Source organism: Ascaphus truei, unplaced genomic scaffold (assembly GCF_040206685.1).
Source record: "Ascaphus truei isolate aAscTru1 unplaced genomic scaffold, aAscTru1.hap1 HAP1_SCAFFOLD_414, whole genome shotgun sequence".
Lineage (NCBI taxonomy): Eukaryota > Metazoa > Chordata > Amphibia > Anura > Ascaphidae > Ascaphus > Ascaphus truei.
The window spans coordinates 257,299-271,255 of NW_027456745.1; the positions used below are offsets into that span (position 1 = coordinate 257,299).

The 13,957-nt window shown below is 51.4% G+C and overlaps 1 protein-coding gene across 1 annotated transcript in view; it reads left to right on the plus strand.

Moving 5' to 3' along the window:
* Positions 1 to 12,933, plus strand: part of LOC142484002 (TRPM8 channel-associated factor homolog) — an 82,806-nt gene extending 69,873 nt beyond the window's left edge. Inside the window, exon 6 of the mRNA XM_075583959.1 lies at positions 12,612 to 12,933. Within this exon, the coding sequence (XP_075440074.1) occupies positions 12,612 to 12,860 (249 nt within the window). The 3' untranslated portion in view covers positions 12,861 to 12,933. The remainder of the gene's footprint in view (positions 1 to 12,611) is intronic.
* Positions 12,934 to 13,957: the final 1,024 nt, after the last annotated feature.

Consider the following 13,957-nt stretch of genomic DNA (forward strand, 5'->3'; position numbering starts at 1 on the left):
CAAACCCTGCTCGCTGGCATACCCGGAAACTCATCCCCTAGAAAACCCTGCTCGCTGGCATGCCCGTAAACTCACCCCCTAGCAAACCCTGCTCGCTGGCATACCCGGAAACTCACCCCCTAGCAAACCCTGCTTGCTGGCACGCCCGTAAACTCACCCCGTAGCAAACCCTGCTCGCTGGCACGCCCGGAAACTCACCCCCTAGCAAACCCTGCTCACTGGCACGCCCGGAAACTCACCCCGTAGCAAACCCTGCTCGCTGGCACGCCCGGAAACTCACCCCCTAGCAAACCCTGCTCGCTGGCACGCCCGGAAACTCACCCCCTTGCAAACCCTGCTCGCTGGCATACCCGGAAACTCACCCCCTAGCAAACCCTGCTCGCTGGCATACCCGGAAACTCACCCCCTAGCAAACCCTGCTCGCTGGCACGCCCGTAAACTCACCCCCTTGCAAACCCTGCTCGCTTGCACGCCCGGAAACTCACCCCCTAGCAAACCCTGCTCGCTTGCACGCCCGTAAACTCACCCCCTTGCAAACCCTGCTCGCTTGCACGCCCGGAAACTCACCCCCTAGCAAACCCTGCTCGCTGGCATACCCGGAAACTCACCCCCTAGCAAACCCTGCTCGCTGGCACGCCCGGAAACTCACCCCCTAGCAAACCCTGCTCGCTGGCACGCCCGGAAACTCACCCCCTAGCAAACCCTGCTCGCTGGCACGCCCGGAAACTCACCCCCTAGCAAACCCTGCTCGCTCGCACGCCCGTAAACTCACCCCCTAGCAAACCCTGCTCACTGGCATACCCGGAAACTCACCCCCTAGCAAACCCTGCTTGCTGGCACGCCCGTAAACTCACCCCGTAGCAAACCCTGCTCGCTGGCACGCCCGGAAACTCACCCCCTAGCAAACCCTGCTCACTGGCACGCCCGGAAACTCACCCCCTAGCAAACCCTGCTCGCTGGCACGCCCGGAAACTCACCCCCTAGCAAACCCTGCTCGCTGGCACGCCCGTAAACTCACCCCCTTGCAAACCCTGCTCGCTGGCATACCCGGAAACTCACCCCCTAGCAAACCCTGCTCGCTGGCACGCCCGTAAACTCACCCCCTTGCAAACCCTGCTCGCTTGCACGCCCGTAAACTCACCCCCTAGCAAACCCTGCTCGCTTGCACGCCCGTAAACTCACCCCCTTGCAAACCCTGCTCGCTTGCACGCCCGGAAACTCACCCCCTAGCAAACCCTGCTCGCTGGCATACCCGGAAACTCACCCCCTAGCAAACCCTGCTCGCTGGCACGCCCGGAAACTCACCCCCTAGCAAACCCTGCTCGCTGGCACGCCCGGAAACTCACCCCCTAGCAAACCCTGCTCGCTGGCACGCCCGGAAACTCACCCCCTTGCAAACCCTGCTCGCTGGCACGCCCGTAAACTCACCCCCTAGCAAACCCTGCTCGCTGGCATACCCGGAAACTCACCCCCTAGCAAACCCTGCTCACTGGCACGCCCGGAAACTCACCCAATAGCAAACCCTGCTCGCTGGCATACCCGGAAACTCACCCCCTAGCAAACCCTGCTCGCTGGCACGCCCGTAAACTCACCCCCTAGCAAACCCTGCTCACTGGCACGCCCGGAAACTCACCCAATAGCAAACCCTGCTCACTGGCACGCCCGGAAACTCACCCAATAGCAAACCCTGCTCGCTGGCATACCCGGAAACTCACCCCCTAGCAAACCCTGCTCACTGGCACGCCCGGAAACTCACCCCCTAGCAAACCCTGCTCACTGGCATGCCCGGAAACTCACCCAATAGCAAACCCTGCTCACTGGCACGCCCGGAAACTCACCCAATAGCAAACCCTGCTCGCTGGCATACCCGGAAACTCACCCCCTAGCAAACCCTGCTCGCTGGCACGCCCGTAAACTCACCCCCTAGCAAACCCTGCTAGCTGGCATACCCGGAAACTCATCCCCTAGAAAACCCTGCTCGCTGGCACGCCCGTAAACTCACCCCCTAGCAAACCCTGCTCGCTGGCATACCCGGAAACTCACCCCCTAGCAAACCCTGCTCGCTGGCACGCCCGGAAACTCACCCCCTAGCAAACCCTGCTCACTGGCACGCCCAGAAACTCATCCCCTAGAAAACCCTGCTCGCTGGCACGCCCGTAAACTCACCCCCTAGCAAACCCTGCTCGCTGGCATACCCGGAAACTCACCCCCTAGCAAACCCTGCTCGCTGGCATGCCCGGAAACTCACCCCCTAGCAAACCCTGCTCACTGGCACGCCCAGAAACTCATCCCCTAGCAAACCCTGCTCGCTGGCATACCCGGAAACTCACCCCCTAGCAAACCCTGCTCGCTGGCATACCCGGAAACTCACCCCCTAGCAAACCCTGCTCACTGGCACGCCCGGAAACTCACCCCCTAGCAAACCCTGCTCACTGGCACGCCCAGAAACTCATCCCCTAGAAAACCCTGCTCACTGGCACGCCCGGAAAGGGAAAAACACATAAATCATTTTTATTACATGTCATGCATTTGAATGTCACAATATTACTGGGCTCAAGAGATAACCCTCTTGAACCCTTATACTCGGATCAGGGGTAACCAAACCCGGGCTTGACCTTTATTTGTGAGCCAGGTTACCCCCTCCCGTCACACTCCCTCAATTCTGTAATTGTTTATACCTACTGTACTCAATGATTTTGAATAGACTTCTAATACATTCCTGAACAATATAACCTTAGAAATCATTCAACTAAGTGGCTTTGAGAATCCTGCTCAGATAAAGGGCCAGCACTGGCATCAGCCAGGGATAGCTTCTCCATGCGGATTCAGCCCCTTGGTCAAATTTGAGGGTGCTTCAGGTAGTCACTCACCACTGGATAGTGGCTACTGGTACTGCCTATTGATTGTAAGGTTTTTATTTATTGGCAGTCGAACTTATGGTCAACGGTTGGTAAGCACGGGGTTGGTACTTAGTCAGCACATGTTAGGCAGCTGGTTTATTTATTTCTTTATCTATAAAATGTTTTACCAGGAAGTTATACACCGAGAGTTACCTCTCATTTTCAAGTATATCCTGGGCACCGAGGGATGACAATGCATGATTACATTAAATGACCAGGGTTATAGATTATATTTAAAGACATTTCATGAAACATTAAAAATAATATATGATATGGGCGTATGTAACAGTTATACAGTAGGTAAGATTAAAATTGGAGACAGCTTAAGTCTTGAAAGAACTTGGCCTGGTGGCGGATTTGGTAGGTGTTCCAAGCAAGAGGTGCCCAGTAACGTAAGGAGGAGCGACCGGATTCCTTGTTGAACCTTGGACCTATGAACAGTCTTTTGGAGTCTGTATGGGGTGATTATGAGGTGCCGGAATCCCCGCCATGTTTAAATTCTCGTATGTCACGGCCCAACGTGACTGGGACATTTAAACAAAGCAGGGAGATACCGGCACCCCATAACGGGGCCTGTAATTTGGGAAGTAGGGGGTCCCCAGGGCATAAATGAATGCAGTTCAGCTCCGGAGACCCCCTGCTTCAATAATGTGTTATTAAAATAAAAGCTGTGTGATCGCCTATTAGAGACACGCAGGTAGAGTGACCAATTCAGTCTCACTCTTACTGCGTGTCTCTTACAGACAGGTGCAACCCAGCAGGGTTCACACAGTGCTAGTCCCATTCAGACGCAGAGACCATTCAGACGCTCAAGTCCCCATGAGCCCGGCAGATCAGGAAAAAACGGCTTTCATCTGCCCTCTCGGGTTCTACCAGTTCACCCGCATGCCTCAAGGTAATTGTGGTACTCCCGCAACGTTCCAGAGGCTGATGGAGAAGACGATCGGGGACATGAACCCGCGCGAGTGTATAGTTTATTTGGGCGACATAAACGTGTTTGGGAAGACCCTTGAAGAACATGAGGCTCGTCTCCTGAAGGTGTTGGATAGATTGGGCAAAGAAGGCCTGAAGCTATCCATAGATAAGTGTCGGTTTTGCCGAACCTCCGGATCCTATGTGGGCCACCTAGTTTCTGCTGAAGGAGTGGCCACCGATCCTGACAAGGTGGAAGCCGTGGTTAACTGTCCAAGACCCGACAATGTAATGGAGTTACGAGCGTTCTTAGGGTTCTGTGGTTATTATCGAAGATTCCTTGAAGGATACTATAGCAAGGCCAAGGCTCTCGATTATCTACTCACGATTTACCCAGAGGAGCCTCAACAGAAAGCTACGTCTCCAAGGACCCCCTTTGGGACTAAATGGACCTCTGAATGCGAAAAAGGCATTCATTGGACTGAAGAAAAGCTTGATGGAAGCTCCTGTGCTGGCCTATGCTGACCCCGAGACAAACTTTTTAAATTTGATAACACTGAGTGAATACTGGCCAACATAGTTTTTTCCTTTTTTTGGAAGTTGAGGGTAAGGGTAGAGGGGAGGGGGAAGTGTGGGGGGGGGGCAGGGTATGGGGGGGGGGTAGACAAACAGAAAAGGGGGGGGGAGGCCCCCCTTAGTTCATCTCCTCGTTCCGGTTTTTCACCTTATCCCGTTATCTCAGGCCCTGGGGGCCTATCCATGGGTCCCATGTGTTCCAGAACTGCGGCATTGTTTTGTGTAACATGGCAGTTAGTTTTTTCATTGACATTACCTCGTCCACCCGTCTTTTGACCGTGTTTCTTGCAGGAGCTTTGACCTGCTTCCAGGCTGCTGCTATTGAGCACCTGGCCACCGTCAATATTGCAGAGACTAGTCTACTCATTGGAGGGGGTAGGTCGTGGAACGGTTTACTCAGCACCAGGGACAGTGGATCCAGGGGGAGAGGGATCCCCGTTGTCTCATAGAGCAGCGTCTGAATCTTTACCCAGAACCTGGCAGGCTCTTTTGGCTGTGAGCCATATGGCTGTGCAACATTTTAAAGTGTAACATTTTAAAGTGTAACATTGAAAGTGTCTGGAGTTAATTTTGGAGATTAAATTGGAGGAAGATCTGGACTCTGCACAACAATTACTCTGCAGCTTTGAGAACTTGATTTTCTAAATGCTATTATTCTTTGTACTCTTCCTATCCTCAATGCCTGGACTGTCTCCTCCTGCATCTCACCATGCCCTACCTATCCTCCATGCCTGGACTATCTCCTCCTGCATCTCACCATGCCCTACCTATCCTCCAATACCTGGACTGTCTCCTCCTGCATCTCACCATGCCCTACCTATCCTCCAATACCTGTACTGTCTCCTCCTGCATCTCACCATGCCCTCCCTATGGCTTTTTTTGCTTACTGTTTGCTCACTACTTTGTTAACGTCTCTGTTCTCTCCAATTTCCCCACTCCCCACTGCACCATTATTTATACACCTCCCTCCCAACAACTTCTTTACCCCTCAATAAAAAGCACCCACACAAATCCTCTATTCACACCCTCTATCTACTCCTTCCTGCTGCTGGGGATCTACCCTAAGCCTGAACCAAGATACAAACCCGATATCACCCATGCATCCTGCCATTTCTTCCCCTGTAAATGGTGTTAACCTTCTGATTTAATACTGACTGACCTTAAAACTCACCCCACAAGTTAAGCATCCCAGCAGTCTGCACTCATGGTTACTGTCCCACACTCAGCCACTCCTATCACCCATTGTGGCCAAGCACTGCCATACACAGCACTTATTCCCTCACCTGCTGTCTCTGTAAGTCTCCCACCATACCTCTTAGATTGTAAGCTCTTCGGGGCAGGGATTTCCTTTCCTATTGTCTGATTTTGCTGCACTTATTGTATCATTTTAATTCCCCGAACTGTACTCTTTGTGAAGCGCTGAGTACACTTTTGGCGCTATATAAATAAAGACATACAATACAATTACTAAGAGATCGATTCTTCTGGCCTAAAATGCGGGAGTCAGTAGAACAACATTGTAAGAAGTGAGTAAGGTGTATTCAGAGAAAGTCACTGCCCACAAGTGCTGCCCGAATGGGTCATCTCAAAAGCTCTGGCCCCATGAACTTGGTCTGCATGGACTTCTTATGTATAGAGCCAGACTCAAGAGGCATAGGCAATGTGCTAGTAGTAACAGACCACTATACCCGCTATGCCCAAACCTTCCCGACCAAAGATCAGAAAGCTACCACAGAGGCCAAAGTGTTGTGGGAAAAGTATTTTGTGTACTATGGTCTACCAAATAGGATGCACTCTGATCAGGGACGAGATTTTGAGAGCAAGCTTATCAAAGAGTTGCTATCGCTGTTAAATATTCAGAAATCCAGGACCACTCCTTACCATTCTGAGGGAGATGCGCTCCCTGAAATATTTAATCAGACATTGCTAGATATGCTAGGCACTCTGAAAGATTCCCAAAAAGGAGAATGGAGCAAACATGTGGAGGCTTTGGTGCATGCCTACAATTGCACTAGGCACGAGTCCATCGGGTACACACCGTACTTTATGATGTTTGGGAGAGAAGCCAGATTGCCGGTCGACATCCGCCTGCGGGTATCTACCCTTCCAAGTAGAATCTCAAATGCCGGGCCTCCCTGTTTATCACATACGCGATGTGAATGGCAGGGTAAAGGTCTGGCATCGAAACCACTTGTTGCCTATCCCACAACTGGGAGAAAGTGATCCAGAACCAGAAACTGTAGTAACTGAAGAGTCTACAGAGAATTCCGCTTCCACAGCTGAGACGATTCAAGATCCTCTGGAAGGAACTTCCAACAGAGATTGGTGGGCACCTCCCGAAGGAGCAACGGGTAAAGGGCCTGCGCCTCAAGTACAGGCAACCGGCGAGTCCTCAAGTCAACAGTTAAATACTAATAGCCCGAGTTTTGTACCACACAGAGACAATGTTCAGTCACAAAGAGACTTTGCCCAAACTGGTTCACCCTCTACCCGAGAGTCCAGGCCTCAAGCCTATGATGGCCTCTCCCATGATGAAGAGATGGAGACTGAGACTCGCAGAAGTCAGCGAGTGAGACGCCCTCCCACTAGAGTGGCTTATGATTCATTAGGGGCACCTCACTATGAGTCTCAGCAGCCAGCAAAAGTTAAGCTTGCCTCTGTGATGAATATGTTTGTAGAAATGTATAATTTCGTTTAGAGTGATAGAGAGAGTTGTACACTGAAACTGCATTTTTATTATATAATGTTGTGTGTGCATGTGTTGGTTCAAGCGGAGACGTTGAGGTTTTCACCAGGAAGAGGATGTAACCAGGTCCCCTCCGGTCCCCCCGCGCTCTCGTTTTCCCCCCTTCTTACTCTCAGTTTGTGGGGTTGTGCGGCAGGGCAACGGGTTTGCCGGTGGCTCCCTCCGCAGAGGGCTCGCGTATGCGCAGTGCGATTCAGAGCGGCCATTACAGGGTTGTGCAAGATACTGGGGCACAGCGGCGGCCATTAGAGAGAGCGCATGAGGCTGCTAATGTTAGAGGCTGCAGACAGGACTACAAGCCCCATGATGCTCAGGGGCAGATACACCACCTGACACCAGGGAGCCAGTTAGGGCTGCAACATTCTCCTGGAGGATCAGGAAAGAGTACTGCATGCTGGGACAGGAAGGAGGCAGTCAAGACCAGGAACCTGATGGTGCAGGTTGTGTCCACGGAGCAGTGCTCCAGGGACCAGGCCAGAGGTAATTCCCCAGGGCCCAGTTAGTTCCCTGGGTCACTGTAGAAGTGTTCTATGTGCATAATATAGGGAAAGGCCTTAAGACAGGGACTCTTTCCACTCTAGCAATAGAGAGAGATATGCTGCAGGACATTGCCTGAATGCCAGTGCACCTTGATAGCTGAAAGGAGATCTGGACTCAATAGCAGAGACTGTTCTGAAAGGATCATCTGGCTGGGGATCCCGCCCCATAGGAGTCAGACGATGGAATCATCCCTGCAAGGAGCAGCGCGCCACGCAGCTGGACCACGTTGCAGAGTTGCTGATTGTTGCTGATTATCCTGGTCAGGTGATGCAATGGTACATATATGAGAAATGATGTGATAAGATCCATGTAAGAAGTTATCTGCTTAGTAAATACTGTTCATATTTACTGTGTATGTTGGTTCTGGTGAGGGATCCCAACACGTTGGGATCCCTCACCAGTGAAGGCGCTGCATACTCTACTACGCTGCTCTCTCCACTCCACGACCCAGGCTTACGGACACTCTACTACGCTGCTCTCTCCACTCCACGACCCAGGCTTACGGACACTCTACTACGCTGCTCTCTCCACTCCACGACCCAGGCTTACGGACACTCTACTACGCTGCTCTCTCCACTCCACGACCCAGGCTTACGGACACTCTACTACGCTGCTCTCTCCACTCCACGACCCAGGCTTACGGACACTCTACTACGCTGCTCTCTCCACTCCACGACCCAGGCTTACGGACACTCTACTACGCTGCTACTACGCTGCTCTCTCCACTCCACGACCCAGGCTTATGGACACTCTACTACGCTGCTCTCTCCACTCCACGACCCAGGCTTACGGACACTCTACTACGCTGCTCTCTCCACTCCACGACCCAGGCTTACGGACATTCTACTACGCTGCTCTCTCCACTCCACGACCCAGGCTTACGGACACTCTACTACGCTGCTACTACGCTGCTCTCTCCACTCCACGACCCAGGCTTACGGACACTCTACTACGCTGCTACTACGCTGCTCTCTCCACTCCACGACCCAGGCTTACGGACACTCTACTACGCTGCTACTACGCTGCTCTCTCCACTCCATGACCATTGGCTTACGGACTTTACCTTCCACCACTGGAGTTGGCAAGTACGGTACCCTTTCTATTATTGTTACCCGGACCATCTACGCTACTTCCACACTCCGGCCGTGCCCCCGTTTACTGCTAGGTGTCTGGTATTACTCCTTTCCACCTCAGTCCCGGGGTCTCGTCTGGCTTGTGGGAAGGCTGATGGAGTATCTGATTGCCAGACGGTGATTACTACTAAGTCACAGCTGCTGTTAGTCGGGATTGCAGAGCGATCCAAAATGGCGGCTCCCGCTTCCCTGGGAGACCGCGTGGGCTGTGTGCAGAAAATGATTTTGCAAGAACCTGGCCGGGAGTGGCGCGAAAAAGAGAAGCCCACCCTGATCGGGGAAGTGGCGTGAAAGCCGTGGCCGCGCCCTCCTGGGATGTGACAGGCTCAGAGTCGATTCTGGGTCATGACGTGAAGCTGTGGGACTCTCTTCTAATCTCCACCAGAGGGAGGGGTCCCTGCATCTGCCAATGGAAGTCTGAACTGACTGAGGGAGGAGCCGGATGTGCACTTCCTGTCCCTCAGTTGCAAAGAGCTGGTGAGCAAGAGAGACTGCTGTGCCGTGTGTCTCCCTTAACCAGTGCAACTAATAACTGTGTCATGGCGGACTTTGACATACAACCTTACCAACTTCCAGGAGGCTTCCTGGTAGTGAAGACCGTGATCGAGAGATTCTTCGGTGTCTATGTATGCAGTGCAGGCTACCGGGCGGAGAAGCCAGCACCACGGCGAGATGCCCTCAATGCGGCATCCACTACTTGTGGGCCGTGGAGCCGTTCGTGCCTGGGCACACGGAGGCGGGAGGAGATACAGCCATGCTAACGGCTGGGGCCATGACAAAAATCAAGAAAGAGGAGGTCGATCCCGGAGAATGGGAATCGCTACTAATGATGGTGCCCAAGAAGTATGGCGCTGAGGCCTGCAACCGTAGCGAGAACCTGGAACCTCGTTGTCGGTCCCTTGCAGAGGTACCCTTACCGTCCTCGGCATCTTTCGGTGGTATGCGCCTACCGGCGGGCCACTACAGCGGTGCTGAAAAGAAGGAAAAGCTACTTACCAGTGATCTCGAGCTGTTGAGTATAGAAATTCCCCGACAGCACTCGCTGGTGCGGCAAGAGCAGCAGAAGAGTCCCACTAGCCGTGGCGACTCCCAGCGTGTCGGAGGAAGAGGATCTCATCACAAGCCAGCGGAGTGGTGAGATACCCTCTTACCTCCCACAGGCTCCGATGGAGGCGGCCGAAGAGAAAGGCCCGACCAAGGCCCAAGTGGAGCTGAGGGGCAACGTCAAATATCCGGCGCTGGACGTCGAGATGGAGGAGGACATTCAGATGGGGGACCCCACCCAAGATGGCGCGCCCTCAAGAGAGAATGATGACGTCACTTCCGGAAGCCACAGCGGAGCCAACCGGAAGCATCCGTCATCGCAGCTGATCAGAACCAGTCTGTCCCAGGAAGAAATGGACAGGTATCGGCAAGCGGTGAAGAATCGGGGCAACTAGAAGAGTGGTGAGCCTGCTCTGCCCAACGTCACAACAGGTCGCGGCATAGCCAAGCTATTAATTATGATACCACAACGTAAGAACACTTCCCCATTCACTTTGCCCAAGGCCACTGCCCCTATCCCTGCCCCTGTCACGTCTCCCTCGGGGTCCCGATCGAGCCAAGGGTGGTCTGCGGAGTCATGGGACACGTCGGAGGAACGGCCTGGGTCGGCCATGGACTGGGGAGACTGTTTTACGTCTGATGAGGGTGTCGGGGAGGGAAGTAATACCTGCTGTGACACCTACAAATTATACCCATATTGTAAGGGGAAGGCCAAAACGTTATGGAACGGCCACCCGTTCAAATACTACATCTGGTGTCTCTTCTGGTGGAGAGACCAAGGAGTCTGAGACAGCGTTAGCAGTAAAGAAGCTGTCCTCGGAGCATAGCACCAAGTGGTGGCTCCGTTGTATGAGGGGTATTCTGAGTGGTTGGACCGCACTAGATTTGTATTAATGCGGGGAGATGTAGTTGACCACTGGTGGGATGTGGGTGAATACTCGGCTGAGAAAAAGCCACGAGAAGTTAGTGAGGAGGTGGGATGAAATCCAGAAGGGAATAGTCATCCCAAAGGGGTCCTCTATACTATATGATGTCATTGCCCCTGAAGAACCACTGTCCTTGGTACTGCCAGGCAAAGCAGGGAATAAGAAGCTAGTGATGATATCCAGGGCTGAGAGGGCCATAGTAGCGAGATATAAGCAATCTCATGGATTGGAGTATCCTTATGTTCCCGAGCCTCTAATGCAGGAGATAGAGGACAATCGGGGTACCTGGCTAAGGGAAGCAGTGGAGGACTACCTCAAGTCAAAGTCTAGTAACTCTGAACACCGAACAGAGGCTAGGATATGTTATCTGATGAGGGTTTGGAGTGTTGGGCGCAACATTTACACGAATAAAATGTAGTATAGACCATAAAATGGGCCGACTAGATCATACAGTATTACAATTATTGATCACAACGGGCGAGAGGTAAAGAAGCCTGACCCCAGACATTATTATTGAAGTTGGATTCTCCTAGGGAGTAATCCTAGTAGTATCCTATCTGTAGTAAATGATGGTTCTGAATACAGTAATGCGGTTATGGTGATTAGGCATTATGTTGAATTATGTATGGTGTGTGCCAATGTATTTTCGTATTGATGATATTGTTGTTTCTCGTATGTTTTGCAGTTGCCGTTTGAAGGAAGGCCCCGCAAATTTAGGACCAAGTGGGGACCATTGGATCCACCAGAGGGAGATTGTAGCCCTGTGTAATTTTGGGGTTACGTGCCTCTCTCCTCCTGTGCAATAATCCCTGTTAAAAGTGCAGGTTTGCCAGGAGTAATCATGAGGTTTGCCCTCATCCTTTGTGATGTGTATAGTGTAGTGAAGGAAGTGACATCATGCGCTGTGTCCAATTACAGTGACACAGGGGTGGTGCCTACTGGAGCTATATAGTATGCAACACTGCCTGAAGTTAGGGTGTGTGAGTGTCTCATCCCACTTGAATGAGACTGTCTGACCCAACACATTGCTAGGGCTCTGGCAGGGATTATGGCCCTCCCCTAGGGGAGAGGTGGGCAGACTATTCCCCTTACTCTATTAGAGAGTAAGGGAAGAGCAAGGACAGCTTCTAGGGCCCTGACTAGGAGTGGTGTCCAGGGACTTCCTTGAGGTGGGCAACCTTTATGATGAGCGGCTAGAGACCGGCTGCAATGATGGGCAGTCTGCCACTAAAGATGACAATAAAGAATGTCCAATTTGAAAGAACGTTCTTGCCTGAGAGTGGGTCATTCAGGGAGAAGCTGCACCCAGAGGTTCTCTTTCAGAGACTCCTCCCTGCTGTCGTGGGGACCTGCAAGAGATGGAGGCGCTGTACCAGAAGTGAGTAGGTCTCAGTATTACCTCACGAGCCAGTCCTGATGTATTTCCCCATATCACCGTGGAAGACTCAGGAGTTCTGTAAGCCAGCAGGTGCACCACACTACATTACATGTAACAGGGGGCAGTTTCCTCACGTAAGGGGCCAATATGAGATTGGGGGGGGAACACCTTTACATATGATCTAGAAGATTTTTCCTGCCACGGATAATGACATAGCGTGGTTTATAACACTCGTTTCCTTGTGCCTTTCAGCTCAGGAAGGCCACGTAACATGTGATATGATTTAGAGGATTTGTCCTGCCAGGGATAATGACATAGCGTGGCTTATAACACTCGTGTCCTTGTGCCTTCCAGCTGCAGGAAGGCCACGTAACATGTGATATGATTGAGAGGATTTGTCCTGCCACGGATAGTGACATAGCGTGGCTTATAACACTCGTGTCCTTGTGCTTCCAGCTGCAGGAAGGCTTTGGATGGGAACCTTTCATTCAGCTCTTCTCAGACTACCAGACAACGAAGATGAGAAGTAATGAGAACCCGTACAAGATGAACATGTGGGCTGAGAAGTTCTCTCTGCAGGTGAAGAAGAACCTGGTCCCGTTCTTTAAGATGTGGGGCTGGCCCATAAAGGATGAAGTCTCCCAGAAGTTGTCCACCCTCCCTGAGTGGGAGGGAAACCCCATGAAGCAATACGTAACCGCCTAGTGGGATTGTGACCCACTGACGCCCAAACCTGTGCAGATCCCAGGAAATCACAATACAGTTTGGTTTAAAATCAGTGATCTGTCTGTCTGTGTTTTCAATGCACAGGTGGGACACAGGGTCAGATTGTACCCAAGATTAGTCACTGAATTTCCACTTCCATGCACACAGTATAACAGTGACCAGTATACTCTGCATGAACACACAGTATAACAGTGACCAGTATACTCTGCATGTACACACAGTATAACAGTGACCAGTATACTCTGCATGTACACACAGTATAACAGTGACCAGTATACTCTGCATGTACACACAGTATAACAGTGACCAGTATACACTGCATGTACACACAGTATAACAGTGACCAGTATACTCTGCATGTACACACAGTATAACAGTGACCAGTATACTCTGCATGTACACACAGTATAACAGTGACCAGTATACACTGCATGTACACACAGTATAACATTGACCAGTATACTCTGCATGTACACACAGTATAACAGTGACCAGTATACTCTGCATGTACACACAGTATAACAGTGACCAGTACATCTCTGCATGTACACACAGTATAACAGTGACCAGTATACTCTGCATGTACACACAGTATAACAGTGACCAGTATACACTGCATGTACACACAGTATAACAGTGACCAGTATACTCTGCATGTACACACAGTATAACAGTGACCAGTATACTCTGCATGTACACACAGTATAACAGTGACCAGTATACACTGCATGTACACACAGTATAACATTGACCAGTATACTCTGCATGTACACACAGTATAACAGTGACCAGTATACTCTGCATGTACACACAGTATAACAGTGACCAGTACATCTCTGCATGTACACACAGTATAACAGTGACCAGTATACTCTGCATGTACACACAGTATAACAGTGACCAGTACGCTCTGCATGTACACACAGTATAACAGTGACCAGTACGCTCTGCATGTACACACAGTATAACAGTGACCAGTACGCTCTGCATGTACACACAGTATAACAGTGACCAGTACGCTCTGCATGTACACACAGTATAACAGTGATCAGTACGCTCTGCATGTACACACAGTA